Raw genomic sequence first — 27,286 nt, 5'->3', positions numbered from 1 at the left:
CCTTGGATCACATGTGAATGTTTGAACAGGCATGGAGTGGCTTGGATGTGGCTCGTTTGCTGGATGTGGATGTGGCTTGTTTGCTGAAGATTCAGTAATATATTCAGCAAGGTGCACAATATTTTACAGAACTGTGGTTGAGTACCTGTTGTGCCTGTTGTAGATCGCAGCTGGCTCATGTGTCCCATACTTCTGTATTTATGGTATGTGCTCTTCCGGGAGTAAGTCAACTGGAAGTGTCACATTTGTTCATGTTGCTTTCATTGCTTTATTGTCTCTTGCTGTGCCACATGTTTTGGTAAAATTGACTTTTCTTTGCACCCAAACATACACACTGTGTTTAGGACTTTGGTCTCTGGTTTTGATCTTTGCTTTCTCCTCCAATGTAGAGATGTCAGTGTTGGTTGTTTCCTCTTAATGTGTAGTGTTATGTGGGGAGTCAGTAAAAAAAATTTCACCTTAAGCCAGAAAAACCCCTTTGAACCAAACTAAACACCATGTTGACTGCCATGTAACGCTATCGATTTCCTGGACAGTTTGCATTCAGGGAAGTCCTGCTTAATTTTTTATTTTTGGTCATTTTTTAGAGACAACTTACAGTGTGATAATTCTTAACTCGTGTACAGATGAGCCCAACATTAGTTGCGGCGTTCGGGCGGGACTCGGAGGCTGGCCCTTGCGTGCTGGACTGGGTGCTAGGCAAGCTGTGCTCCAACCTGGAGTTATGGCACAGTGAGACTGCGCTGACCCTGTCCACCTGCCAGGCGATGGTTTCGCTCCTCAACAATGTTGAGAGGTAGGCTCAACGCCCTTATGAAGGGGCAAACTCAGTTTTCATTTCTACTTTTGTGCTTGCGCAACAACTCCATGTCTCTACGATGCACTCAGATGCACTCAAACTTGGATGTATCAAACCTGGCAACATTCAACGTGGATGTGGCAAATTATCCACTATATCGTACAGTTCCTATTAGAAATGCAATGCAAAAGTATAACCCTGTACTGCATATACTATATGGGACTCCGATTCAATTTGATAGTCACGTTCCTCACGAGGGAAAGCTGGCGCTCTCTGGCACTGTTGGAGCATTCTGTGATTGCTGCCAATTCCCTCGTTGTTTGGTGTGAATCTTCGTGAATCAGCAGATTCAGTTGCTCCTCATCGAACTAAAGAAGTCGTGGGGTGTCCAGTGCATTGCAAGTCTTTGAGGTCGAAATTGCCACCTTTGAAGTGCTTGAGCCAATGTTAGGCCGTCCTAAGAGGCATCGCTTCTTCACCATGCAATTCACAAATCTCCCAAGCAGTGTCTTTGGCTTTGGGACCTCGACTAAATGCAAAAAGCAGAATGTGTTGAAAACGCTCTTGTTTGTTTAGAAATTCCATTTTTAACGAACTGAAAAGAACAAAGAAAGATAACAGAATTAAAAAACCAAACGTAATATATTGTAGCTCACATAATTCTCTGTCGACTAACATAAAGTGGATTGCCAACGCATTTTCTCTTGCACGGAAAATGTTCGCAACAAAAAATGCCAGGACTTCCGGGCCAATGCAGTATTCGTAGCGACCACACAACATTTACTAAACAGCTGCCTGGTATTCCACATGTACAAAGTGTTGGAGGATACACGGCATTTTTCCTCAACAGTTCGTTAAATCGGGTGAATCGTTGAGTTCAGGCTGTTTCGAGATTTTCAGTGCATTAAGCCTTATGTGTGCGAAGTTAATGAAAGCACAATGTGAATAAAAAGTTGATAAAATTCAGGTCTTACTATGCATGCTGATGCCACTACTCTTTATAGAGAGGAATCCATGTCTGCAGGATGTGATGTAAATGCAGCATGATCTTCTCTTCCAACCCAGGGGTCACCGGGCTGCAGCATGTCCGAGTCTGCTGTCCCTTTTGCAGCGTCAGTCACAGGGCCAGCTGGGTCCTCTCGCACCAGGCTCTCATCGGGCACTGCTTAAGGCCCTGGTCATTGCATGCACTGCCAACAGATTGCCTGAGGCGCCCCGACTTTGGGAGGCCCTCCTGGGGCCCCTCAAAACTCGCTTTGACGAGTTCTTCGAGTCTTGTGTTCAGACTCGCTGCCGTTTCACTGAGCCGCAAAAGTGAGTGGCTTCTCTTGTTGCAGCAGTTGCATGAATAAGTTTAATGTATGCAGCATGGCAGTTCTTATCTTTTCTTTGTGTATGTATGTGTTTAAATGAAGGTCCCAACACTTTGAGCTGTAGATTTCCAAGCATCACAGCTTCTTCAGTGATTTACGTTAATACTACTAGTTCCTACTAGCCTGTGGCTGTCGCACCTGAGCGTAGCTTGAAGAAACACAAAAGGTAAAAATTATCGTGGACTCATTTGTAGCACAAAGCTACGATGAAGCCCATATGGCTTTCTCAGAAAACAGGCTTTGCAGTTGAAAGAAAATTGTTCTCACCTGGGATTTGAAGCCGGGATCAATGCCTTTCCAGGGAGTCGCTCTACCATCTGAGATAACGAGGAGGCTAGCGGACCACATTACGAGAAGAAAGCAATGAACATCTCAAGCGCAGGGACATTGATAATGGCAAAGCAGTTCTGTTTAGGTGATTAGCTTCATGTGTTCGTGTAATTGCTACCGCAGAAAGAAATCTTCCACAGAGGCAAAGTTGTGTCCAGGTGATAAAAATGTCACTTAATTTTTGATGACCTTCTCACTATATTGCTGACACAGTGTTTGGCACATTTGCATGGCCGCCAGCTCCCCCGATTTTGGCTGTTGTTATGAATTTGAGCCCATTCTAAGATTTTATCAATGTTGCGTAAAATGTCTTGAGAAAAAGATTATATTTGCAAAACTTTTCAGAGGTGTAAAAACTATGTGGAGGTGCAATGTCGCAAAATATGCCTGTAAGAAATAAAATTGTGAGGGCACCCAAGCTACCATTTGAGGCCACACAATGTTCCATATTATACCAGAAGGCCACCTGCTTCGAACATGTTCATGCATTCAGATAAGTTTCTAAGCAAACAAGAGCGACAACAGCATTGGCATGAAAATATTTCTTCTAATCTAAAAACAATGTGTGGTTCTTAAGTGTCTGCTGTTTCAGCTGTTTCTAATTTGCTATTGTGTGCCACATCTTAACGTAAATCACTGTAGATTGAGTGTGTATGTATACCACCAGAGGTGTTTGGTCATAATGAACTTTTAAAAATGCACATTACTAACATGTTCATTTTAAGGCTAATCAGTCGGCAGGTATGCATTTGCTTGCATACACTGCGGAGATGTGTGACACTCTCGCATCCCCTAGAATTGTCTTTTCCTTATGGCTCACGGGCCCTCTGTAATCCTACTTATCATGGTGGTATGCGCCACGCATAGGTCGGCATAATTTCAGGGTGGTGCACAAGAAGGTGTGAGTGTTTTTTACACTCGTTCCACCTGACGGTGTGGTGCCTCCGATGCGAGAGGGACTCTTTTCCTTCTTTTTGATTTCGGATTGACAATGCATAGTTGATTTCATGTGCCTTATGGGGAGCTCCACAGGACTGTTATACAGATGCCATCAAATGTGCCTCTGTTAGTGAAACTTCACCCGCGCTGGCTTACTTTGCTACTTTGCCGAAAGTGCAGTAAATGCCCTTTCGTTTGCACTTCTGCGCACTTCATCCCTTGTTGAGTGCATGAGGTTGCACAATGCCTACAGCTGCGGTGCCCTTCCACTTGTAGGAGCAAAGCGCTTGACCTCTTGGAGAGCCTGTGCGGTGTCGCCGAGGGCACCACACCCAGCAACCTGGACACCATTCGGCCCATGCTGCTGCCCCTGCTGGTTCGGCTGTCTTCCATCGTTGCTGTGCTGCGTTCTGAGGCCACCCTGATAACTGCCACCACGCAATTGTTTCGAGCAGCGGCCCGCCGGATGCTGTGCTTTGTGGGGCCAAACGATGCCACACAGCTCTGCCACTGTTGCTTGGAACTCGTGCGCCACTTTGCCGAGCACAGCTCAGGTGCTGCCTCGTTTTATCTCGTGTTTCTCTCTCTTTTTTTTAAGTGCTGAACAGTACTTCTGTCTACCGAGAAGCTGCCTCAATTGAACATGGCCATTAAAAATCAAGTTCTGGGGCTTATTACCTCACAAATCGACTGCCAGAAAAAATTTTAGAATTCGTCAAGTATGAGTGGAGTTACAGGGATTTGCCATATGCTTCAAGCACTTTCTCTCTGCTTTCGTACTAGTGAGCATGCTGAAAGCTATGCAGGAGGGGAGATGACAAGGGGGCAGGATGTGTCCCTTCGTCAGCGCGCATCGTGACTTGAGCACCCTCTTTTCTTTTTTATTCGAATGTGCTGCTTACTCTCAGTGTGACCGTGCACGTGTGGGCGCATGGCGACATCCCGCGGCGCCCATGGTAACTATGCAGCTCACGATGCTCAAATCAGGCAATGCTCGCAAACTTTGTGCTTATAACGCGGTCATTTTCAGTACATGTATATGGCATCATTTGTCAAGAGAAGAGGGAATGATTTCTAGCTGACTTTGAGAATTAATTGTAAATTCCAGGTCGCGTGCTGCACTATAATGTTTGGCTCGCATGTTTTCAAGAGCCTCGACTTCCGATCGGCAGCGTTTTCTGACCAAGCTGAAAAAGTTTTGCAGGGCCCCTTTAAAATACAACGCTTTGTCAGAAGGAACCAGTATTCCAAAGGCCAAAATGTTGAGAGCGACCCTTTGTTCTCTTCAGCTAGATCAGCCCTGCTGCAAGACCTATGAACAGCTTTAAATTTACGCGTTGGCTTTGAAATTACTGAACAGAAACCAATTTGTCATTTCGCTGTGTCTTTGTGCTGATCCTGTTACATTGTTGCCATGCATCACTGCATTTAACATCTTTGCCCTTATATGGCTTCACTTTCTCACAGGCTTGTTCACAACAGAAGCAACTGCCGAGGATAGCCACGTTCGCGAATTGGGGGAGCTGCTTGAGCTATTAACAGAGCTCCTCTCTAAGGACTTCATGTACATGGGTGCACAGATTAGGGGAGCTGCCAACAGCACTGCTACCGATGAAACTGCTACACGATTTGAAGTGCCTGCCCCTGGCATTGCTGTAGAAGGCTTGCGGCTTCTCATGCCCCTGCTCAACGCTCAGCTACTGCAGGCGAGTCTTTTTTGCAGAAATTGATTGGTGTTGTTTGCGGGACTGTAGCCTTGGATCTCCATGTTTCATGGTCATGTAGCGAGGTAGAGAAGATATCATGTGAGTGCTCAAGCTGCGTGTTCACTTCGTCCTTGCTGTATTTGCGCGAGTAAAAATAGATTTTGACAAGATCATGGGATTGCAGGGGAGGGCTAGGGGAAGCAGGCACATTGCCTAATATCCATTTCCTTGCTTCAGCTGGAGGAATCCAACAGCATATAAAATGCCAAATAATCATAGCATGCAGTTTGCCCCCCTTCAGTTTAGGAGTGAATGAGTGAATACAACATGTTTTCGGAGTCACTCAGGAAAACTCGAGCTGAAGCTACCTCCTAAATAGCAGTGACATCAACAGAACCCTTGAAGGTGTATGCGTTGAATTCTCAGCGAAAAGGACAGTGGGGCAGTGACGGGGGGTTAGATCGGCCTCTTGGGGGGGGGGGGGGGTTATAACCCCTGAACTCCACTCCTCCCCCTTCGGTGCGCCACTGTTTTGTTGTACAAACCTTTGCTTTCGCTACTTTTCAGCTTTATAGGTAGGCTTCTTCTGCCAAAGCAATGCACAGATATACACTTTAAGGATTGATCTGCTCCGCTGGACTGGCTCAGTGTTTAATGTGCGGCTCGTTTCAACCTTGCAGTTCCCGACACTGTGTGTGCAATACTTCAAGCTGGTCGCTCTGCTTAGTGAACTGCATCCCGACAAAGTGTGCCAGATGCCCGAGGGTTTACTCCAGGCACTACTAGGGTCAATTCGAGTGGGACTGACAAGGTTGGTGGCTTGCACATTTTCTTTACAGGATGTGGGCCATGCATGGGGCAGGCTTACCACTACTTGCCGAAGCTTCAACCTGTGCTTAAACTTGTGTAGAGTAACACAGCTATGATCACTTTTATTCAGTTGACTTCGTTGCTTCTGGTCGGCGCTTTTATCATTTGACAAGCTTGCTTCATGAGCACTTTCCCAAAGCTGGTCGTTCTGCGTGCTATCAAAATGTCTCATCCCTATTAGTGCATGGCAGCTGACTGTGTGCCATTCTCAGGGTGTCATGCAATGGCAGCATTGTTTGCAAATGGGAAGTTTTGCTTGCTGTTCTCAGAATGGGTATAGGAGCCGGTTTGGTAGCGACCTGCACCAGCCTCACAGCGATGTGGCCAGTCAGCAGTGGAAGAGTGGTTACTATAGGATCCGTGCCTCTAATTGCCAGATTGGGTGTCGAAATTGTCACTAGGCCTTGCCAGTTTACAGTAGAATCTCGGTAAATGGAAATGGCTTGACAGGAATTTCTGCCTATACAGAACAACTGCCGCCAATTTGAATGGTTTTGTATGTGGCTGCCGAACGCCTATAGATCTTCTTTCAGCAAATGAAACTCTGTTAAGAACATATTCTCAGAGCATTCAGGTTCCGCTTAAAAGAAATTCTGCTGTGCTTCCAAGCTGCCCACAGCAGGTGCTGTGGCCGTTTTCAGCGTTTACATGTAGCAGTCAAAACATGTGCCATTGTGGTTTTCGGACATAACAGTTGGGAATGGCAATAACAATAAAAAAATGGGAAGCTGCTAATCTAGCTGCTAAGAGTAGAAGAGTCGGGGAAAACATAAGCGAAATATATCAATGAAGTTTTACCGTAAATGGATTCAGATGCCGGGATTTCATCGTCAGCATCTCAATCTTAAACACTGTACACGAGTGCTTCTGCGTTTTGATCCCCTTAAAATGCGGCCACCGCAATGGGGATTGAACTGATGATTTTGAGCTCACCAGTGCAACATCTTAAGCCATGTCCTGCATTCCAGACGTATGGTAGGTTTCAGTAAATGGAAATCTCTGTAACGGAATTACTGCTTAAATGGAATAACTGCCTCTTACATGATTGGTTTCATACTTCAATTCTGCACCCCTGTTCACCTCTCAGTAAATGAAAGTCCTGTTAAATCGAACATATCTTTTTCTCGTCCCTTCAGGCTCTCTTTAACAAGAGTCTACATAGAACAACAGAAAGCTGAGCTAGTTGGTAGGGATTCATGTTTAAAGACTGGATGTGCAAACACGGACACAAGAGAGACGTCAGGACAACACAAATGCCGCATTTGTGTTGTCCTGACTTCTCTGTTCTGTCCGTGTTTGCACGCCCAGCCTAATAACACGGGAGTCTACTGTATCTTCAGGAGAAGTTGCGGTCCCTTTGCTCACTGGCGTCGCTCTCACTGCACAGCTACTCTCCTGAAGTGTCCGGCCTTTGCCTGGACGTGGTGTCTGTGCTAGCACTGGAGGTTCACCGACAGGGTCTCCAGACTAGCCCAGCAGGACGTGCCATCGAGCCGTTCCTGCAGCTGCTCCTAGAGATGGTGCTACTACAGCCGCTGGACGCCGAGCTCACTCTTGTGGCTGGCAGCGCGCTGTTCGCTCTCCTCTGCTGCTTCCAGGTGGGTACACCACACCACACTGCCTTTTACAGCAAAGCTGTCTTATACCGGTGTCACATGGGATCAGGGCCAATCAGGATTAGGCTTGATCTGGAGCAGGACTTGCTACGCGGTCACATTTGATCACTATAAGACTACTGGGATTAAGACAGTCGCGATCTGCGCATCATGATTTGGCTCCATGATCGCAAGGGATACTAAAGTGAAACAATGGATCAGTTTAGACTGCTAAATTGTACTCTGAGAACTCTAACTGTTGTTAATTTCACCATCATATGTTTATTAATAGAGGAGAAAATCAAGGTGAAAGTTTCGTTTTAAAATTTGCGACGAAATCTCCGCGCGCCACGTCAGGATTTCAAAGCATATTTTTCGTATTTTGGTGACATTGGCTCAACGAAATTTCCTAAGACTTGGTATGGTAAGTCTATGGCTCCCTCAAAGGACAATGCGCTTCATTTTTACCAATTGGGAACTACATATGACCTAGTAGATGCCGTCAAAATCTAAGACGTCACGACGTTTGCTGCGGGAATTTTGAAGTGGCGTTGCCACCCGCACTTTCTTTTTTCGTGTTTTCTCGCTTACCAAGCGTCGTCTCACGGTAAGAGTGGTGTTGGAGCAGGCAAAATCTGCTTTTGGAGCAGCAACTCCTGTGTTTGGAGCAGGCACGGACTTTTCATGAAACACAGAGAGAAATAAAATTTTGCCTAGGATTTAGTCAAGCTGCCTAGAATTAGCCAATTTAGCCTAGAAATTTAGCCAAGATGCAAAGAAAGCCCGCGAAATACAAAAAAAAAAGTTCCACGTGACTAGCGCACTCGCGCGCCGTGATTGTGCTGCTCTCAGCCGTGGTAGCCACCATAGCCGTGGTTTGAAATCAGCTGCGGTCGCGACTTGCCAGCTCCGTTGTAGCGGTAGGCCGATAAGTTGGTGGTTGTTGCATGGCCCGCGCTCGCTAAAACTTGCACCGTCACGTGCGCCAACTGGCTGACACGGGCCAAGAAACGACCGCCAACTTATCGGCCTACCGCTGCAACTAGCTGTGACGAAGCCGGCGAGTCGCGGCCGCAGCTGATTTCGTTCGCTCAAACCACGGCTGAGAGCAGCACAATCGCGGCGCGCGAAAGCGCTAGTCACGTGTTTTTGTTTTTTAGTATTTCTCGGGCTTCTTTGCAGCTCGGAAGAAATGGTACACGTGAGACGTTCTTTCTCGCAAATAATGCAATGGGGGTTTGTGAAGACGTCCTCAAACTTTGCAAATCCCACTTCTTGCCTAAAGTCAACATTTAGCAATTGAGATAAATAATCCTAATTAACAAATTATTTACAAAACAATAAAAATATCTGTAGTGCGCAAGGTGGCTGTCAGCAATATGTAAATGATTTCACTCAACTGCCTCTAATATATTGCATTTTTTAACCCTTGGCACAAGTTAGCTGGGATACCCGATGGACACACACACACACACACACACACATAGTTACACTGCGTGCCGTGATAACGTTTTACACAATAAAAGTTTACTGCGCCGCTGAACTTGCTGACGCCACAGTGTCTTCCGCCTTTTCGAGAAGTGCGGAAATCGGTCGATAAATGATTCCTACTTCCGCGTGATTGCAGCGATGCAAGCATAGGGAAAGAACGAATGTGAGGTGGCGGCCACCGACGACCGCGCCAGTATGACGTATCGCTGACAACCCTGTCGCAATAAGTATATTCACCTAACTTCTCGGGCATGCCTGTCGCGTTGCTCTGCTTTAAGCCTACTGCACGCATTTAGCCCCCGATCGTTGCTGCTCATTGTGCCAGACCGTGTTCACACGCGCACCGCTTTGTAGAAACGAAAGCAGCTCGCTGTTGTGGAGTTGATCGTTGTGGATCGTGCACACAGAAACCACGCTACACTCACGCCATTACGATAAACGCATGCGTATAGCACAGCAAGTGTAGCTCTACATGTCGTAACCATACTGCACGCTTTTATTAGGCGACAACACAAACGCACCTCCGTCCGCTGCCAGGACCGCTAGAGTATCAGCATCGAGGAGTGCGCATCGCATGCAGAAAGCTAAGGTTGCGGCGCGGTTGCAGAGCTGCTAGGGTAGCTAGGGTGCTAGTGCTGCTGTACCAGCTGTACCATTGCCACTGATATTGAATTGGATTGCGTTGGCTGTCACGGCGGCTGTGACGCTAGTGGTGCCATTAACAAATGCAGCAGCTCAAGATGGCGACCACGACGTACATCCACTCACGAAGCGCGCTGTCCACGAAACATCAGTTTCGGTTCCGAAAACCACGTTGTGGCGCAGCAATGGCGCAAATTAGGCAAAAAAGACCCTTTTGGAGCAGCAATTGCCAGTTGGCGCAGATTGGCGCAATTGGCGCAGGTTTCCCACCACTGAATACACTGTGTGAAAAATTGTTTTTCTGTTTAGTGCCCCTTTAAATGTCTTTCCTTGGGACATGACGAGCTTCACTGATCCATCACCGTGGCTTTGATTTTTCGCAGGAAAGCTTTGTGCAGCTTGCCCAAGCTCTCGTGGCAAGCCAGCAGGATGCCGCAGTTGGGCAGCGGCTTGCCAATCCCTGCAGACTCTCACTCGAGCACAACCCCTGACCCCCGAACGACCCAACCGACTTCGCTTCAGGGACTCGTTCGAGGCTTTTGTCACGGAAGTTCGGGGATTCCTGTGCGTCAAATGACGTCTCTCGATAACTTATCACTGCCCTGTCCTCGATCATCCCTCCATCCAGCGCTCTCTTCATTCTTGCGATAGAAAATGATGCACTCACATCTGGAACGAGTAAAATGCCTTTATTTCTCTACAACTGTAATCTCCGGTCTCCGACGTGACGTCATTTCTCTGTACATGCCACACCTTCACTCTCCTTGGGTTACTTTTATTGCTCCTAATTGTGGAAGACAGCGCTAAGTGTATTGGCCTACTTCTGGGGGCTTGTTAAGTACCTGAAAGAAGAATTGAAACTTTCACTTTATCAATTGATTAAACATGCAGAGCCATTTTGTCTTGCTGCATACTACTATGTTTGATTCGCATTGATCACAAGAAACATTTTTCTTTTTTTTGTTCTAATGGCAATTTGCAGGGCCGTAGAATACTGTTACTGCTTTAATGTTAGTTAATGCAATACAAAACTAAAAAGAGTACAGCAGAATCGACACATTGCTAAACTCTGCAACTCGGTCATGAGCGCCCCAGACTGTTACTCCAAACTGTTGTAAGTTATGATCAAAAGGCAGTTGGATACTCTGTTCTTCAATGAAACAGCTTAAGATGCAAAATTTTCTTGGATTTGTGATTACTTGAAAAAGGAGGTGTTTTCCATTTATGTATATAGCCACTTTTTCCCTTTGCAGCAGCTTGCTCTATAGAAAAGTACCAAGGTATTACAGTAGTTGCTAAAGCTGAGGCCTTTATTATTTTTTGCATTTATCTTTGACGGAATTTGAGCAACAGGAAGACCCTTGTCCAGATGCAGTATGAGGAGATGTGTACAATTTATTGACAAGAAACAAGTTGGGGAGGGGGTGCGTGAAGGACTAATTAAAAAAATTAAAGGTCTCCAACCCTTGTTAGTCAACCCACGTTCTAGGAAAGTGCCGGCAATAACTGCACATTCAGGCTCGCATAGTAAAGCCGTAGCGGACGTCTCAAGACTTGCATCAATGCTTTCAGCACTCTTTTATTGCATTTAGTTCTTTTCATCTACAGTGTAGCACGATTCATTTAGAACATTGCAAACTTTTTTTTGTGTTGCACTGAATGGAGGCACAAAAATACTTACTCATGTTTGATAAGCCGACATCCTTGGACAATTTGAGCAGCCTCATTTGTGAAGTGGCAAGGCAAAAAGGAGCATGTTTCTGGGCTGCACTTTCAGCGCAAATCTCATAAATAGCAGGGAGTATATGCACAATGCTGGAAAAGAAGAAATGAATAACTTAGTTCAAGAATTTATCAGCCGCTGTTGGCTAACTCCATATGCTAGATGTCAATTTGTTCCCTTGCCTGAGCCTGGCAGTTAAAAACAAAGTTGACCTTAAAATTGTGGTGTTGATGATTCTGTTTAATGTTTCCGAGTCATGCATGCATCCAGATTTTATGGCTGTGACCAAACAATGTATGTTGACTTGCATTTAAACAGTGCGTTCACGTCTAAAATTATATGACATACACTAAAGGTTGTGTGCACACCACTTCCAGCTACGAGTAAAAATGCTTGCTTTGGTGATAAAACAGCGCTACTTGCCTGCGGCGTTTAAGGAACGTCTCCAGGAAAAATGTGCACGTAAATATTTTCATGCGTAATTTAGAAGATTCGGCAAGCGTTTGGCAAGGAGATATGAAACTCTGCTATTGTCAACGGCGACTGCATACTAACGAACACGCGAAGCTTCTGCTTACGTTAATTTATTTGTGATTTTTATACGCTGAATTCTCGCAGAGAGCAGTAGAAGAGAAAGTTGTACTTAACTCACCCGTAGTCATCTTGCCGCTAATAATGCTTGGGTCCTTCTTGATATCCGCTATCGCAGCCAGGGGAATTCCCCAGTTAGCAACTACTCGGGCAAAAAAAAAAGACGGAAAAAAACAACATTAGGTAGGCAGTACTGACACGCGCTTACAGATTGAATGAATGATGTGAAACCACTACATACCAGGTCCCCAGAAATGCTGCAGGTAGAGAAGGAAAAAGACAAAATGATAAACTTAATAACATTGAACTTGCGCCGCACGAGCGAAATAACAGGTAAACGGTTCGGAAACTCACAGTACTACAAGGTCAGATGAGATGGCACAGATCAGGAAAGCGCGCGCCGCGGAATGCATGTACAAAAGAAACGAAACGCTTTAGTACCTAAAAGTGCACGCTCTTAAGAGTACAAAATATTCAGCTTGCCTGCACAGGTAGTCTCTGAACTCCTTGCTTCCCAGCTGCTTTACAAATTGACTAGCGTATCGAGACATTTCTTTCAATGTCGTAGAATATCAGGTTCGGGGAAGTTTCTCTTTGGGTAGAATGAGAGCTCTTCAGAATAGGAGGGACTAGCGATTAAACAATAAAATAATCTCTTCGGTTCCGCCCGATCGTGGGTACCTTGAAGGGAAATAGTCCACTGGGGCGTACACTACGTTCGTATAATATATTTCGCAGTGATAATCAAAGGTCTTTGCTGCAAGCAGACCGCTGCAGCTACTACGACACTACGCAAGCGTAATTTGAGGCCGAAACGGCATAAATTAGCCAAGTCGAAGTCCAGTTGCAATCCAGTTCGAGCCGAACTTTGGCTTTTGGCTTTGTTGTCCGCGAAAGCAGCGGTCTACAAGCTTGCCCTCCCTTGTAGAAATTTGTTTAATGTTACGTCCTTGTTTATTTGCCTCATTGATTCCACCACAGTGACAGGGACCCACATAGCCAGATAAGTAGCGTACTCTCAAGGATACAAACTGACCATCTCTATTTATTCGACAATGGAGGTATGTGTGCGTGGGTTCGCCTGCCACGGGCCAAGTTTCTGATTGTCGTAATCGATGGTTACGTGCTGCATTGGAGATGCATATCTTTTCTAGAGCATGTATTTAATCTTGCAGGGTACATTCGTAGTAGACGAAGTCAGCGCCATAATCAAGGAGGTATGTGAAGTTTCCTGAATATCCTGAAGAGATTGCGCACCCGTTTGACTCACTGTCGTGCTGAATTGAACGTATTGGTAATGAATTAGTGGCGGAGCTTCTTTACATTTTTGATTATGAAATGTTGCCTGTGTGCAATGAGGTCTTGATGTAAGTTACCGCAGTTTGTTCGTAGCCAGCATTTCGCTGTCCTTAATAGGCGAGTAAAGCTGTTTTGACAACCTTCGCGATTGTGATGAATACGTGTTTTGTGTTCCAGGCGATGGAGACTATAATTGGTGGAAACGTTTACCAGCACAGCAAAGTGCCCCAGTGGACGAACACTACTGTGGAGCACATACTGGGCCAACTAACAAAAATGAACAAGCCATTCAAGTACATAGGTAGTGGTCCATTTACATTTGAGCGTAAATTGAATATCATGTGCTGTGCTCACACGTAGCTACCATAGTGTAGTTCAGAATAAGCTAAGCGCGGATGTTGGATATTTATTACCAATGGAAGCAAGCTGAATGACACTTCTATCATTACATGTGGTGTTTGTCAAAAAGTTCAGTTGTTAAAAACGAGACCTGCTGATATTATTTTAAATACAAGTGCATGGCTCACCATTCGTTTATTGGGCGATGGTTTTTGTCCTCATCTGTGGTACAATTAACTGCTCCTAACCAACTAGCTGAAAAAACTGGTTCACCTTTAATTCAAGTCTGTTCAATCTTTAGTTTTTTGTCCAGACGATTATGTGCTTCTATATGTCGTGTCAGTTAATGAAAAGAATGATGATGATGTGACAGTTTCTGGTGTAAGGACCGGGTATTGAGCAAAGAGCACCAAAAATGAATACGTTGCATAACCGTGAACATACCTAACATTCAATAGACCACATTGCACTTTCATTCCTCACAAATTTTTGAAGATCATCATGCACACACACAAAAAAACAACAAAGATTTCATGCCTTCCTTTTTTTTATGTTCAGTGACATGTGTTATCATGGAAAAGAATGGTGCTGGTCTTCACACAGCAACCTCTTGCTACTGGGACAACACCACTGACGGTGAGACAGCCAATTTAATTCATACAGCACCTTGTGGGATCTCATGCAAAGCTATTAGATGCTCCGAAAGTACGTGTAGCAGGCAGTGCCCGTGCCATTGATGGGTATTTTTATTCGGTGGGAAGCAGCTTTTTTTAAACAACATCATCAGGGTGCGGTCCAAAACACTTAGTATTTAGTTGAAAGGTCAGCTGGAAGCTGTGAGCCTTTTTCTTAATATTCTTGCTTATTATTTTACGAACTGGAACTCTGAATTACCTCCTGCAGTGATGAGCTAATGGTCCGTATGTGTAAAAGATAAGGAACACCTGATCTCAAACGGCGCTAGATCTCGAAGTTGCGTTTTTCCAGCAAAGGAAATTTTGATGCACCCAGATAGCTTATAAATAGGTGCTTTGGTTTGTCTTTGCAAGCAGTAACATATGAATTTCATGAGATCCGTTTATTGGCTTATGTAAAAAGAAAAGTCGCTAAAACTTCAAAAAGGCAAAGCTGCTGTTGAAGTGAATAAAATTAAAACTTGCCAAATTTAGAAACTGAAATTACCAACACTGGTGAAGGCCTATCACATGGGCAGTTTCAGTCTTCGCTCAAGGCTGGAACTGTCCTGCATTGTAGGCCAGTTGAGCAGTCAAAGCTCGGGCGTGTATATCAGGACAAATGTCAGGTGCACTTAAAATGACATGGGGCATTGCTCAATCAGTGTTGTCTCAAGCATGCTTGAATCTGTGCAACAGCTCGATACCGTTCAGTGTATGAACAGAAAATGCGATAGTACAAAGACATCATCATGTGGCCTATGCCATATAATTAAACTCTCTTCTCACTTGTTAGGAGATACTGCAGTGTCTTATAAGAGCCACATTTCGTTAAGTGTATGAGTTTTGTATCTGCTAGATAACGACATCTAAAGGCACTTCACATAAAAACGGAGAACTGTGTACATCTCATGAACACATGTGTGGCTCTGTCATTTGAAAAACAGATAGCTTGCACATGTCTTCACATTCGCATCTACAGTCATTGCACAGAAAGATGAAACAATGAATTCATGAATGTTTTTATTTATTTCTCAGAAAGAAACACGTGGTTATAAGTCAGAGATTCATATTGTAGCTTGCTGGAGCTCTGACCCCCCCCTACATATAACTTGCACTAGACACATTGCTTGATCAGCCACTAGTCATCATTTGGTGTGCTCTGTTTTAGTGATTTCTTTTCATTGGTGATTGATTTTATACATGACCCACACCAGGGCCATATTTGGAAGAATTTTTCTTAGAATATATATTAGCCTGGCATGTCCCATCAAGTGAGTAATTGATGTGATAACAGGAGTACATGCCTGAGGCCACAGGTATTTCTTGACCATGGCAGCTACACTTCAGTGAGGGCAAGATGGAAGAATGCTAGTGTACTTAGATGTTCATTAAAAGATCTGTGGTGGTAAAAATTAATGTAGAGACTTCTACTATGCTGTGCTTCGTGGCCATATCATTATTAAAGAACATAACGGGCATGCAGCCTTGTATGAACTGATGATAGAGGTTGAAAAGAACAATAAATGAATATAGTTATTACGAATAATAATTAGAGATGCCTCCCAGTAGTATTGAGGGGCTGTTTTTGTAGCAACAGCTCTAAAATAGTTTGAGCACATATCTGTTGTGAATCACAATATGTTATCTACTATTGCGTTTCAGGAAGCTGCACTGTACGTTGGGAGAACAAGACGATGTATTGCATTGTATCTGTGTTTGGCTTGGCCATATGAGGACTTCCTATGTCTGTCCTGTGACAGTATGTGTGCATTCCATGGGCCTGGAAACTAAACCTTTCAGTACTGTGTGCTGCATGCATTAAAAAACAAGAAAAGGTCGCCTACGCTAGTTTTGTGGAAGTTGCCGACCAATATTTTTTACTTCCGCTGAACGAAAGCTTGCTGCTGGATGCTCGTTGTTGGGCTTTTTAAAGCTCACTTGTTTGTGAATGATAGCTGATGAAATAAATACCATGTATTTATTACATTTATGCCTTATTACCCCTTACCTTTCCTAATGATGGCCACAATGTGGTGGACTCGATAGCAAGGATAGGCGTGGACTAGCCAAAAGTGAACGCCATGAAATACTCAGTCAATAAATGCATGGGGAAGCAGAGTATCCTTTAATGGCAGACTGAATTTAAGTTAGTAATGTGTTCTTCAATTCTATTTACGTTTATGTTATGGGAATATGGCTGATAATTAGCAATAAGAATGCAAATACACATGTAAAGTGAAATGGCGCCTTTATATTCATTAAAGGCAAAAGGGGAAACTCCAACGAGAAGGTTTATTTTAAAAAACCCGACGTTTCGAAGCCTGACCGGCTTCTTCTTCAGGGGTGAGATGGCCCGAGGTGCACGGCGCTTATATGCGCTTTCTTGCCGACAGTTGCCGCAAGCCTTGACAATAGAGGGGGGGGCAAGGTTCCCGTGGTGCGGTTGATGTTTTCCGCTGTATTCTGTATATGCCACGACTCGAGGAGAAGCCGCCGGCGCCAACAGCTTTCCTGTTCCAGGATCACCGCATCGTCAGGACTAATGCGGTGGTCACATTTTTGCGAAAAATGTGACCACTGCATTAGTCCTGACGATGCGGTGATCCTGGAACAGGAAAGCTGTTGGCGCCGGCGGCTTCTCCTCGAGTCGTGGCATATACAGAATACAGCGGAAAACATCAACCGCACCACGGGAACCTTGCCCCCCCTCTATTGTCATGGCTTGCGGCAACTGTCGGCAAGAAAGCGCATATAAGCGCCGTGCACCTCGGGCCATCTCACCCCTGAAGAAGAAGCCGGTCAGGCTTCGAAACGTCGGGTTTTTTAAAATAAACCTTCTGGTTGGAGTTTCCCCTTTTGCCTTTAGTCTTTCACCCAACCAGGCAGACTTCTGCCGAATGTTTACCTTTAATACTTTATATTCATGTTTTCTCATTACACATCCATTGACTTGGAAGGCAAACAATGTTTCTTCTTGTGGCAGCCTGTAGAACAGTTGGCATTGCAGAAGTGATAATTTTGATCTGTGCACATGAATGAATGCAGGCTTGTGAGCTTCTTGGGAGTGCTCAGTCCTATAAGAACCTGCAAAAGTGAAGTATTTTCTAATGGAGAGATGGCAGCATGCTCACTCATTTGTTGGACAACACACGACATCAGAAACCAGTCATCTCTCACTTTAGCTCCCAACTTGTGAACTAGGAGCTCGGCAACAATACGTTGTCAAACTGTGACAACGAGCTTGCAGAAGTGGATAGGTCGAGTCCACGGCGTTCACTGTAAGCCTCGAGAATGAATTTCCTCAGAAGGGGCCACCCCACGGTGACTGCTGCTCACTTGCCCTGCGTGCTTCGGCTAGCCTCTGCGCGATCATGTCTTCAAAGGCAGAACTCTGCAGGTGCCTTTGTTGTGGGGCTTGGTCGGTTTCTTGAAAACCACTGGTGTCCACATTGGCTCCAAACTGTGTCTGCCCTCTAGTGAAGTTGGAGTACTTTGCCTTTTTGGGACCAGGAGTCGAGCGGTATGCAGACGGAGGTGCAAACTCCGTCGGCCTTTCTTGCCTCTGAAGATCCACCCAGTCCTCTTGCGACACTGAAAATGAACGATGCGTGCCTTAAACCAGAAGTATCCAAGCTTATCAACAGAAATACTAGCCGATATTTGGTGCCTTTACAAGCTTACTGCCACCTGCTCTATGCGGACAACAAAGATGATGTGCGCTCTAACAAACTGTCTCGCGAACAAAACATTTTTCGTAGAAGAAGACATCAATGTTTTTCCCAACAGTGATGTACAAAACAAGCTGTTTGCTATTATAGTGCATCTAATTAGTTTCCCATTTACGGTGTACTGCAACAATATCGTGGTCCTGTGAAAACCTGAGTTGAAATCGGGTACTGCCACCTTTGTATACTTCCACTTCCACAATCTGCAGTTTGCGTAGCATTAGCATAATTTTGGCTTATACATTCAGTTAAGAGTCTGCAACATCTTTAGTGGCCAGACTCGTAGTAACATGACATGCCTGTCTCGAGTAAATGCATATACAGTGCTTTATATTTTCCAAGTTTCATTGTTGCGTATTATTCCACAAGTATAGTGTGATATAGCAGTAAACCACAGGTTATTAATGTGCACACAAAGTGAGGTTGCAGTAAACTGTGAACCTCAGCTGAAAATTGGCGTTTTCGTGTGGTTTGTATGCATGTCAATTTCTCTGTCTCGTTTGTTTTTAGTGGTTCGAAAGCTTCAGAATGAGCTATTTTGACAAAATCCACACCCTGTGGTTATGTCAATAAGTTTACAGCAATTTACAGAAAACTTATGTGTTACGTGAGGTGAAGGTACAGCTGCATTTACATGTAATTTAAATATGAAAAATCGCACGGAAGTTTACAATAGAACAGCACATGTCTGTCTTACACATTCATGTGTACAAATGTACATTACGAAGAGGACAAGGAAGTGAGAATTCATGGTATCAAAATCCTTCTTCCACCAATCATACATACCAATATCAAGTCCTTAATTAAATGAGATGTCAGCTGGAACAAATGTTTTTTTATCCTTGAAGATCTAGTCCTATACAGCGTATATACAAAGCAGCCTTTATGCCTATAACTGCGTATGGCATTTATGAATACTTATTGTTACTGCACTTAGAGTGACCAATGCCAAACATTACATTTCAAGAAACTATCAAGCACGTGTTGTGTATTTGCCCTCAGTGTGATGTGAAGGGCACCTATTTAAAATGACACTAAGCTACCGTATTTACTCGATTCTACCGCGCCCTCGATTGTAACGCGCACCCGTTTTCCGCGACCAAAAAAAAAAAAAAAGTAATACATCGATTGTAACGCGCACCCATTTTTCCTGAGAGAAGAGAACAAAAAAAGCCCGTAGGAGTCAAACTTCGCACATTCAGAAGAACAAGTATTTGGGTTTTAAAGAACTGAAGTTTCAAAAAAGTAAAACACAGTCAAAAAGCGGGCCTTGCCGCTAAAACTGTCACCACTACGGCGGCGATACGAGTCGCGTAATGGATCAGTCCTCGTCGCTGTCGGACAACTCCTTGTCGCTGTCAACACTCTTCGATTTCGGGAAACCGGCCCTGCTTTGGTCCACTGAAACCTTTTCGTGAAGCTTTGTTGTAAAAAATCATCTGCTGTTCGCGCCAGTCTCGCACGCACGTTTCGGGAACTCCGAACTATATCCGAACGACCGCGATGCGGCCAGATTTCCGTCCGTCTCTCTGCACATGTAATAACTATTCTTTTAAATGCGGCATTGTGGTACACTCGTCGAGTATTTGGAGTCGGCACTTCCATGCCGTCGATGCGAACGCAGAACGGGATGACAATCTCCTCAGCACACGTACGAACTGAACAAATGGCAGAAACGGCCAAGGCCAAGGTAGCCAAGGCGCGTAGGAGGCGGCCATTTTGAAATGTCGATGGCAATACGATAACCGAGTTTCTTTTTTTTTTTTCGGTACTCGATTCTAACGCGCATGCGATTTTTGGACTCGTTTTTCCGGAAAAAAGGTGCGCGTTAGATTCGAGTAAATACGGTAACTGAAATCTAAACCTTATATGCAACAAAAGTACCTGGGACCTGGCCACATCCATCACTGGTGCTAAAAGCTATTCATCGCCCACTACAACTTTTTTAAAAGTACCAGCTTCAGTGGCCGACTGTACTCCTGTTACACAACCTACTGTGTGCCTGCAGTGTTCGCCTTCTATCTTTTCCCTTATCCTTTCACCCATTGTAAGGTGGCAGACCACACACTTGTCTCGTTGGCCTCTTGTCCTTGCTATTTTCTCTCCCTCTCCATGCAAGCTCTTCCTTTTCAGATATCAATGGCTGCATATTGAAAAGCTAGCAAGAAGAGACATTTCTTTTTTTATACAGCAACTAAAAAAACATCACTTTTACCACTCACTTTGAAATTATCAGAACAAGAAACACTGAGAGTCACTGGGGTATCCACAAAAGGCAATCTTCTGAAATCTGTGTCACATTCCTTAATCAACGGGCGTCCGCTTTGTTTGATTAGGACAAAAATTACACAATTATTAACCGCTTATTATTGCCAAATTTCTTCAGTGGTATATACTACTAATTCATAACCACTTGAGATAAAGTGTCCTACTTTTGCAGTTGGCCCTTGTTTGAAGTTCGTATAGCCTAGTATAAACTCACATTTCTTCTTTCGGAAGTGTGGATCGTTGACCATCTCTGCCAGGTTCTTTCCTTCGTCCCATGGCCTCATTTCAGGGACTTCCAAAGTGTCAGAATCGCCAATAATTTTCGGCCGGTCTGGCACATTGCTGTTGGTGTCCACTTGTTCAGTTTCATCTTCTGATGAATCTGTGTTGGGTAGGTAATTCAGATAGACCAGAGTGAGAAAAACAGGGCTGCTTGTGGCACTCCTAAACTGGCAGTGAACTAGGAAAAAGAATAGTAGGTAATAATGGTTGCTCTGACCCACTTCAGTACTGTAAGCAAGTTGCAAGAAAGTGGTCGAGAAGAATCCTTCTATGAAGTTTGCAAGGAGGCACATTTCTATGTCGCTCAAACTTTTGACTTCATTTGACTCTTGCTGCATCACTGAGCTTATCTGTAGAGCATCAGTATAGAGATGGGGCATGCAAATGTGTGCAGCATGCTGAAGCACTTCCACTGCAGACACATGTAGGGCGTGTCATTATGATAGGTGCTGCAACAGCAGTGATTATGCGAAGCGATGCCTCGGAACCACTCACTCAGTAATGCTTGCCAAGTATCAGCGAATGTCAAGAGGTAAGAATTGTTGAGTATATAAAAAGGAGTGATACGATTCTTAGTAAGCATTTCCAACATCCTCTTCCCAGTGGCATCTGAACAGTCAAAGTACTTCCCTTTTGTCCTTAGTACTTTACTGTACGATACAGAAACAAGAATAATAGTTCTGTATTGAAGCTAGGCATTTTCATTTAGACTGATTCCCACTTTGAGCTGTTGCATTACATCTAGCTAGCTGAGCTTACAAAACACCACATATATGACAGAGCATCTGTACAAATGCTCAAATACATGATCTCGTTAAGCCTAGTTGTAAAATCTAGCGTTCCAGGAGTCTTGGGAACACATGATCTGGAAAAAGGTAAATTTTCCAACGCCAAATATGTAACCTTACACACACAACACATCGAGCCAGACAGGCACTGAAAATTCACTTTGTGACATACATATTAGGGGGCACCTATACAATTACTTTCGGGCAAAGCAACGCTTCTGTGCCTTTGTTATTTAAATTAGGCTGTGCACGTAAAGCAATACATACCTTTATCTTGTTCCTCTGGCTTGTCGTCTGGTATGTTCTTTTTCTGACGAATCCTAGCCAGGCGTGCTTCGAGCATGGCCTTCCTCTTCTCTTTCATCCTTCTCGAGATCTCTTTCTGTTTCTCTGTCTGAAAAATAACACCAATACCTCTAGCAGTGAGAAAAATAGAAACTTCTAGACAATGAGGGTGGCTTCAAAAGGAGATGATGGCACATAACTTCACTGCAATCTTGTTACACAGCAACAATATAAGGTGTATAATGTCCCAGACTGTTTTTTGTACAATGAAATTATGTATGCTATCAAGTTTATCAAACGACTAAACCTTACACATCACAAAAATAAATAATGTAGCTTTATCTTGTATCACATATACAAATGCTAGCAAGTTTGCTTAGAACTCACCAGCCTTTGAACTAAAAAGAAAGCTTCACTTAGAAGCTTTGTTTTCTGTTAACTCCATAGCTGCTGCATTGAGAAATGTTTTTTTTTTTATTAAAACTAAAGAACAAGCAAGGTTGAAAAATTAAAGAATAGCCTTTATAGGGGAGTAAAAAGAAAGTGTTGCAGAAAAGACTCACTTGATCTCTGAGCTTGTTCAGCATGTCCAATTGTTTCTGGCGCTCCGCAGAGTCCCCAGAGAGGTCATAAAAACCAACACCATGCTCTCTGGCCTCTGAATAAAAGAAAGACAAATACATGAAAACATCCAGTAATCGTGCAAAAAGAATAGATAAGGAAAAACATTTGTGTTCCCATCTCCACTTTTTTATTGGTTTCTCTTTCATTAAAAATCCCACAAATAAATTTTATTCAGACAATCAAGCTTTTTTTAGTCACCATGATCATCAAGCAAGTCGGTAACTTTCTACTAACCACTGAGTCACTGAATACGAACTAGTCTTTTTATCAACCAAGCACAGACGCAGACTTGACGTTCACAGGTCCTTTCAAAAACCACAGCATCTGCTCGGTGTCTGACATATATCAGGGCAGCATAACGGCTTTACACAGCATAAATTCTCTGATACAAGATAACTTTTAAATTTAAGATTGCAATGCTTTGGACTATGCAGGAAAATTTGCGCTAAACTAGAAAAGGACAACACAAAGAAGGAACACTTAAACAGATCGAGCGCACTCGATCTGTTTAAGTGTTCCTTCTTTGTGTTGTCCTTTTCTAGTTTAGCGCAAATTTTCCTGCATAGTATGAACCAACTAGCCCCTCAAGACGTCCTGATCAATGCTTTGGACACAAACCTTGGAAGCGCACGTCGCCGTAGTGCAATGACTCTTTGTAGGCATTCTCGGCTTCTTGATCCTGCCACTGCTGTCTTAGTTGCTCGCGCGTGCGTTCATATGCCAGGAACTGCGCAGTGCGTTCAGGAATGTCTGCTTCGACAACACTGAAAAGATACAAAAGTATAATCGGAGACTATTGGTTTCCTTTGTCTGACATGGCAAAAACGTACGTACGAGCAAGACACAAAACTGTCTATTGAGTGCAGAATTATATTAAATAGACATTTTTAAAGTATAAAACAAGACCATCTACCTGTGGCAGAGCACAATAAAATGCAAGCATTATATTTATAGGTGCATGAACATCTATGACCTTCAATACAAATCAAATGTTCCTAATTTGAACTGATGTAGTACTATATAGTCCTTTCAGTCATAATGTTTATGTACAACGACAGAAGTTCTGTATTTCAAAAGGCGTACTACCATATTTAACAAGAGATGAAAAGTGTTGCTCTGTATTACTGCTGTTGATTTCTATCGATTCTAGCACCAGAAGGCCTCAAACTTTATGAAAACTCAGCGCTATTTACTTGTAGCAAATACTTCACCTACTTTTGTAACGTAATGCATCCCTTACAAGAGCCCAATCTATGCTCTATTTTTGTATTTAGAAATTACGAACAACTGGCCTGACATTAAACTGAAGGCTAGAAATTTTTTATGCAAAACCTGAACTGTGGCTACAGTTAACTATATAACCTTGTATGCCTTGATAGCAATCAGTCATAACTGATGATTGAAGTCGCAATTCATAACACTGTAAAACATGGATGAATGAGTGCCTCATTTCCTAGCCACATTAATTGCCTTACCTCGTTAGATTCATCAACACTTTATCGTAAGGTCACTGCAGCACAAAGGCCTCTCACAGAAATCCTTACTTATGCACGTCCTGTGCAAACTGCATTCCGTACTCAGCTTACAGATTTCCTGTTGTTGTCACTCTATCTAGATAATCTCTTGCCAGTAGTAATTCCATCATTACTGCTACATTCTACACATACTATGACGTACCTAACTGCACCTTGTTCTTTTAGTCCTAAGTAGTACAGCACCATCTTTCTGTTGCATCTCATCATCTACATTATGCAGCACTTTAGAGTGGAGTCCCTCAACTATTTCAGCTTTATTATTCTCCAGGTTCCAGCATCTCGTAGCATAGAGCCGTACTAAATGCAGAGGAATGCAAGCTTGAGATATCGCTAAGCTTTCATTCATGGCTTGGAAGTCAGCTGAAAACTATCACAACCCAATTTCTTGGTTTTCCACAGATTTGCCATTTATTTGTTTTATCAACATTTGCGTTGCAGACTTCTAGCTATGATAGGTTTGCACAAAATATTGCGACAAACATGAACAAGAAAGACAAAAAAAAAGAGAACTCATTACTGCCTATTTCACACTAGTGTTTCAGTATTGTGCAGTAACATAACCTAGCTCAAACATGGGACCGATTAGCAAACAAATATATTTCTTCACTGTAAGGTATGAGCAGTGGCATTCACAATGCAAAGCACACTGCATTTGTAAATCCTAGCCAGCCATCAGTGTGCACTACATGTAGCAGTAATCTTACCCGGATTTTCCAGTAAGTTCCTTGTCATTATCGATGAGAGCAGGCAGGTCTTTCCGCATGCACCTCCGGGATCTTCCGAGAGCATCGGTGTAGTCCACCCTAAATGGCAATATGATGCGTATAAGTTTAGTGCAATGCAGAACTAACAGTTTAACTTTCATTTCCATTTAACCTCATCGTTATAAATGCTGACATAATAGCGAAGTATCGTTCAACTACAAAATGGCAGACGCAAAGCTCCGTTGCCATGCTAAATTTTGATGGCAGTCTTTTTGTACTGCAATTGAAACCTAATATCTGGTACAATATCATCTGCGCAAAAATTTTCAAGCAAGCCAGCACATACTAATCACTTGTAGACCTACCACACAACCTTTCTTCTTTAAATGAGCTTGTTCAGCCTTGCTAACTTGCATTCATTCCACCACTAATGCTTCCCATAAAGCAAACTCGCTTAGTCACAGTCTCCTAATAGTTTATACACAACTTGGAGGAAAAGAACCTAATAGGAATGTTATGTGGTATAAATTTTACAAAAGCCTATATGCAAAAACTAGAACAAGAGAATAAAAACAGCCAGGAGGCAGCTGTAATGCACATGTTGCCTTCTACAAAGTGTCGATGTGACAAAATGAAGAGAAACCACATAATGGACTTGAACTAATCTCGGCTCAGAGAAGGCATATTCAAGTTCAGTAACTAATTATATTATTAGAAGTTGGTTAAAGGCAGAGAGCTTATTTAGTTTGTTTTAGAAGAATCTGTTGGTGGGCTAGTTGGTCTTGATATATACTATGTGCAGTGTAAAGAAATGAAGACACAGCGCCAGTCCATGTCATTTATGTGTCTTCTCTTGTCTTCGTTTCTTTTGTGCTGCACATACTTAGTATATATCAAGCTTATTTAGGTGTCTTCGTAAAGAGCGAGCACTGGCACTTACCATTCTTCTTCTGTACCCGCAAGGCTCTTGTCCAGGGCCTCGTGGTCTGCACTTGGCACATTATCATCTGCATCTGAATCGTCTTTACTATACACCCCAGCTTCTTCCTTGGTAGGCACAGTGGGCGTCTCTCGCCGCTCCCTCTCTTCAACCGCTGCGTCCATTGCCTTCCTCTGGAAGTTCACAACATACAGGCTTGCCTCTTCATCTCCTGGTGGTACAACGGAACCAAACATAAAAGATGAATTAACACCCTTCCTCCAATCCCTGACAATAGTGGTGAATTTGGGAGAAAGACTGAGCCTGCAAACATGTTAGATAAGTAGAGCTTTGACAGAATAATTTATCCATCTTCCTGAAACACGTGATATCAAAAACACAGTTCTGATTTGAAGAGAAGACATACCTGGAATCACTTTGCCAGAGCTGAGCTTCTCATAAAGTTTGGCTTTTCGTTGTAGGGCAGCCCTGAAAATTGAAGTGGCAAACAAGATAATGTACAAGATGTGGGATGGGCAGTGTTCTATTTTTTATTCTATAAATATGCCAGAAAAGAAAACCTGACCAATAAAAGCAATGATACAGAACATGCGTCACAATACATGCTCAATGCATCAAGCCTTCACCAGTGCAACTGTAGACTGTTGCATAAAGTGCAAACTTCATGTTTTTCATATCGTTGCTTTCGGTGTTTTTGCAAGGCGTTTTTTTTTCTTCACACATATAAAGTGCAGTAATGCAGCCTACTGTAAAGACAGAAAACATAATAAAGGAAAACAAATATTTTTTTTTTACGTCTACGTTGCAACACAGTATTAATTGATATTATCAACGATCTGCCTTAAAGGAGTAATGACATAACCTGTTTTTAACTTTAATTTACCACACTAAATGATGAGGCTGCACATCAAAACACTAGATTAAATACTCACTATTTACTATGTAATATCTTTCAATCAAATCAGCTTACGTTTCATTGCACAACAGGATGTTCAATGGCTGTCGCCGTAAAGCAGCCTATGAATTATCAAATGTGCGGTTACATAATCGATGTTCGCCTTCAAAGTGAACAGGCATTACCTTGATCTCTTCAGATCGGCGTCCTCATCGGGAATGTCCTGAGCCTCGGGCGTCTTTTTCGGCGGCTCCTTTTTAGTAGCAGCACCGGAGTCGCTCCCAAGAATAAGCTAAATAAATAAGCCTTTTTGAGCACTCCAGCAGTGAACGTAATTGTTTGCGTTCCCTACACGTTGCTCGATACGCACACAAATTCTATTTGGTACTCACCTTCTGTTTGACATAACCGTCTTCAGGTTGAAACTGTTTTAGCTTTTGCACCTTTAGAGCTTCCCTTTTCCTGAGTAGTTCCGCCTTTAGGTCAATAAGCTGCAATTTTTAAATAAACTGTTAGCGGCACATCGTCTTGGAGCAGTCAGAGAAATTGCTTACCGAGGACACACTTGCTCCTAGGGAAACCTTCCCAAACGTTCCTTTCTTGTTAGATCCTTCCATCTCAAGAAAATGTGTCAGTACGCTGAAATGCTCTGCTATGACTTCATACGATTCTCGACGCTGTCACATTTCACACAATCTTCCCGTATCCAGATGATCAGAAACTACCGACTGTATGAACTTCGCCTCAAGATGTAAACATGACATAATGGCTTGGCTAGGCTTGGCACAGGTGTATATGCCGGTATTGTCAACGCGGCAACGCGGCGCAGGTGCCGGTTTTGATATCTCGGAGGCCTAAAGAGTTTC

At 43.4% G+C, this 27,286-nt stretch overlaps 4 protein-coding genes across 5 annotated transcripts in view; 2 read left to right on the top strand and 2 right to left on the bottom strand.

The window, feature by feature from the left end:
• Positions 1-10,606, top strand: part of LOC119396654 (exportin-4-like) — a 49,970-nt gene extending 39,364 nt beyond the window's left edge. Inside the window, 8 exon segments of the mRNA XM_037663945.2 lie at positions 627-796; positions 1,865-2,113; positions 3,718-3,995; positions 4,909-5,147; positions 5,828-5,958; positions 7,405-7,615; positions 10,129-10,198; positions 10,201-10,606. Coding sequence (XP_037519873.1) covers positions 627-796; positions 1,865-2,113; positions 3,718-3,995; positions 4,909-5,147; positions 5,828-5,958; positions 7,405-7,615; positions 10,129-10,198; positions 10,201-10,322 — 1,470 coding nt within the window. The 3' untranslated portion in view covers positions 10,323-10,606.
• Positions 10,607-11,422: 816 nt separating this feature from the next.
• LOC119396658 (mitochondrial pyruvate carrier 1) lies at positions 11,423-12,864 on the bottom strand. The gene is given in 5 exon segments (XM_049417183.1): positions 11,423-11,485; positions 11,487-11,560; positions 12,121-12,201; positions 12,301-12,316; positions 12,539-12,864. Coding segments are annotated over 5 exon segments (306 nt in total). The 5' UTR covers positions 12,611-12,864.
• A 47-nt stretch (positions 12,865-12,911) lies between these two features.
• On the top strand, positions 12,912-16,360 carry LOC119396656 (dynein light chain Tctex-type 1). 2 transcript variants are annotated; one of them, XM_037663948.2, is made up of 5 exons: positions 12,912-13,120; positions 13,235-13,276; positions 13,536-13,659; positions 14,256-14,333; positions 16,037-16,360. In XM_037663948.2, the coding sequence occupies exons 1-5, from the start codon at positions 13,115-13,117 to the stop codon at positions 16,105-16,107; spliced, it is 321 nt and encodes a 106-aa protein (XP_037519876.1). In that variant the 5' UTR covers positions 12,912-13,114; the 3' UTR covers positions 16,108-16,360. The 2 variants fall into 2 exon arrangements, with proteins under 2 accessions (XP_037519876.1, XP_037519875.1); XM_037663947.1 differs by lacking the exon at positions 12,912-13,120 and having other exon boundaries at positions 13,217-13,276.
• A 1,314-nt stretch (positions 16,361-17,674) lies between these two features.
• LOC119396655 (coiled-coil domain-containing protein 174) lies at positions 17,675-27,205 on the bottom strand. Its single transcript, XM_037663946.2, has 11 exons — positions 26,975-27,205; positions 26,813-26,911; positions 26,606-26,712; positions 25,932-25,993; positions 25,526-25,736; positions 24,586-24,684; positions 22,965-23,110; positions 22,286-22,380; positions 21,705-21,831; positions 20,582-20,749; positions 17,675-17,965 (listed from the first exon to the last, which is right to left on the bottom strand). Exons 1-11 carry the CDS (start codon positions 27,035-27,037, stop codon positions 17,676-17,678), a joined length of 1,467 nt encoding a protein of 488 aa, XP_037519874.1. The 5' UTR covers positions 27,038-27,205; the 3' UTR covers position 17,675.
• Positions 27,206-27,286: the final 81 nt, after the last annotated feature.

Source organism: Rhipicephalus sanguineus, chromosome 6 (genome assembly GCF_013339695.2).
Source record: "Rhipicephalus sanguineus isolate Rsan-2018 chromosome 6, BIME_Rsan_1.4, whole genome shotgun sequence".
Lineage (NCBI taxonomy): Eukaryota > Metazoa > Arthropoda > Arachnida > Ixodida > Ixodidae > Rhipicephalus > Rhipicephalus sanguineus.
Note: the sequence above shows the minus strand (reverse complement) of the source record. Positions and strands in the feature narration are given on the sequence as shown.

What these genes read in the sequence shown, in the direction of transcription:
- LOC119396656 (XM_037663947.1), top strand. Translation starts at nt 13,217, where the DNA reads ATGTATTTAATCTTGCAGGGTACATTCGTAGTAGACGAAGTCAGCGCC. An exon ending in TCAGCGCCATAATCAAGGAG is followed by an intron (nt 13,277 to 13,535) that starts GTATGTGAAGTT and finishes TTTGTGTTCCAG; the next exon opens with GCGATGGAGACTATAATTGG. An exon ending in CTGGGACAACACCACTGACG is followed by an intron (nt 14,334 to 16,036) that starts GTGAGACAGCCA and finishes ATTGCGTTTCAG; the next exon opens with GAAGCTGCACTGTACGTTGG.
- LOC119396655 (XM_037663946.2), bottom strand. Translation starts at nt 27,037, where the DNA reads ATGGAAGGATCTAACAAGAAAGGAACGTTTGGGAAGGTTTCCCTAGGA. An exon ending in CTCTGGCAAAGTGATTCCAG is followed by an intron (nt 25,737 to 25,931) that starts GTATGTCTTCTC and finishes TTGTACCACCAG; the next exon opens with GAGATGAAGAGGCAAGCCTG. An exon ending in GCCAGAGGAACAAGATAAAG is followed by an intron (nt 20,750 to 21,704) that starts GTATGTATTGCT and finishes TACCCAACACAG; the next exon opens with ATTCATCAGAAGATGAAACT.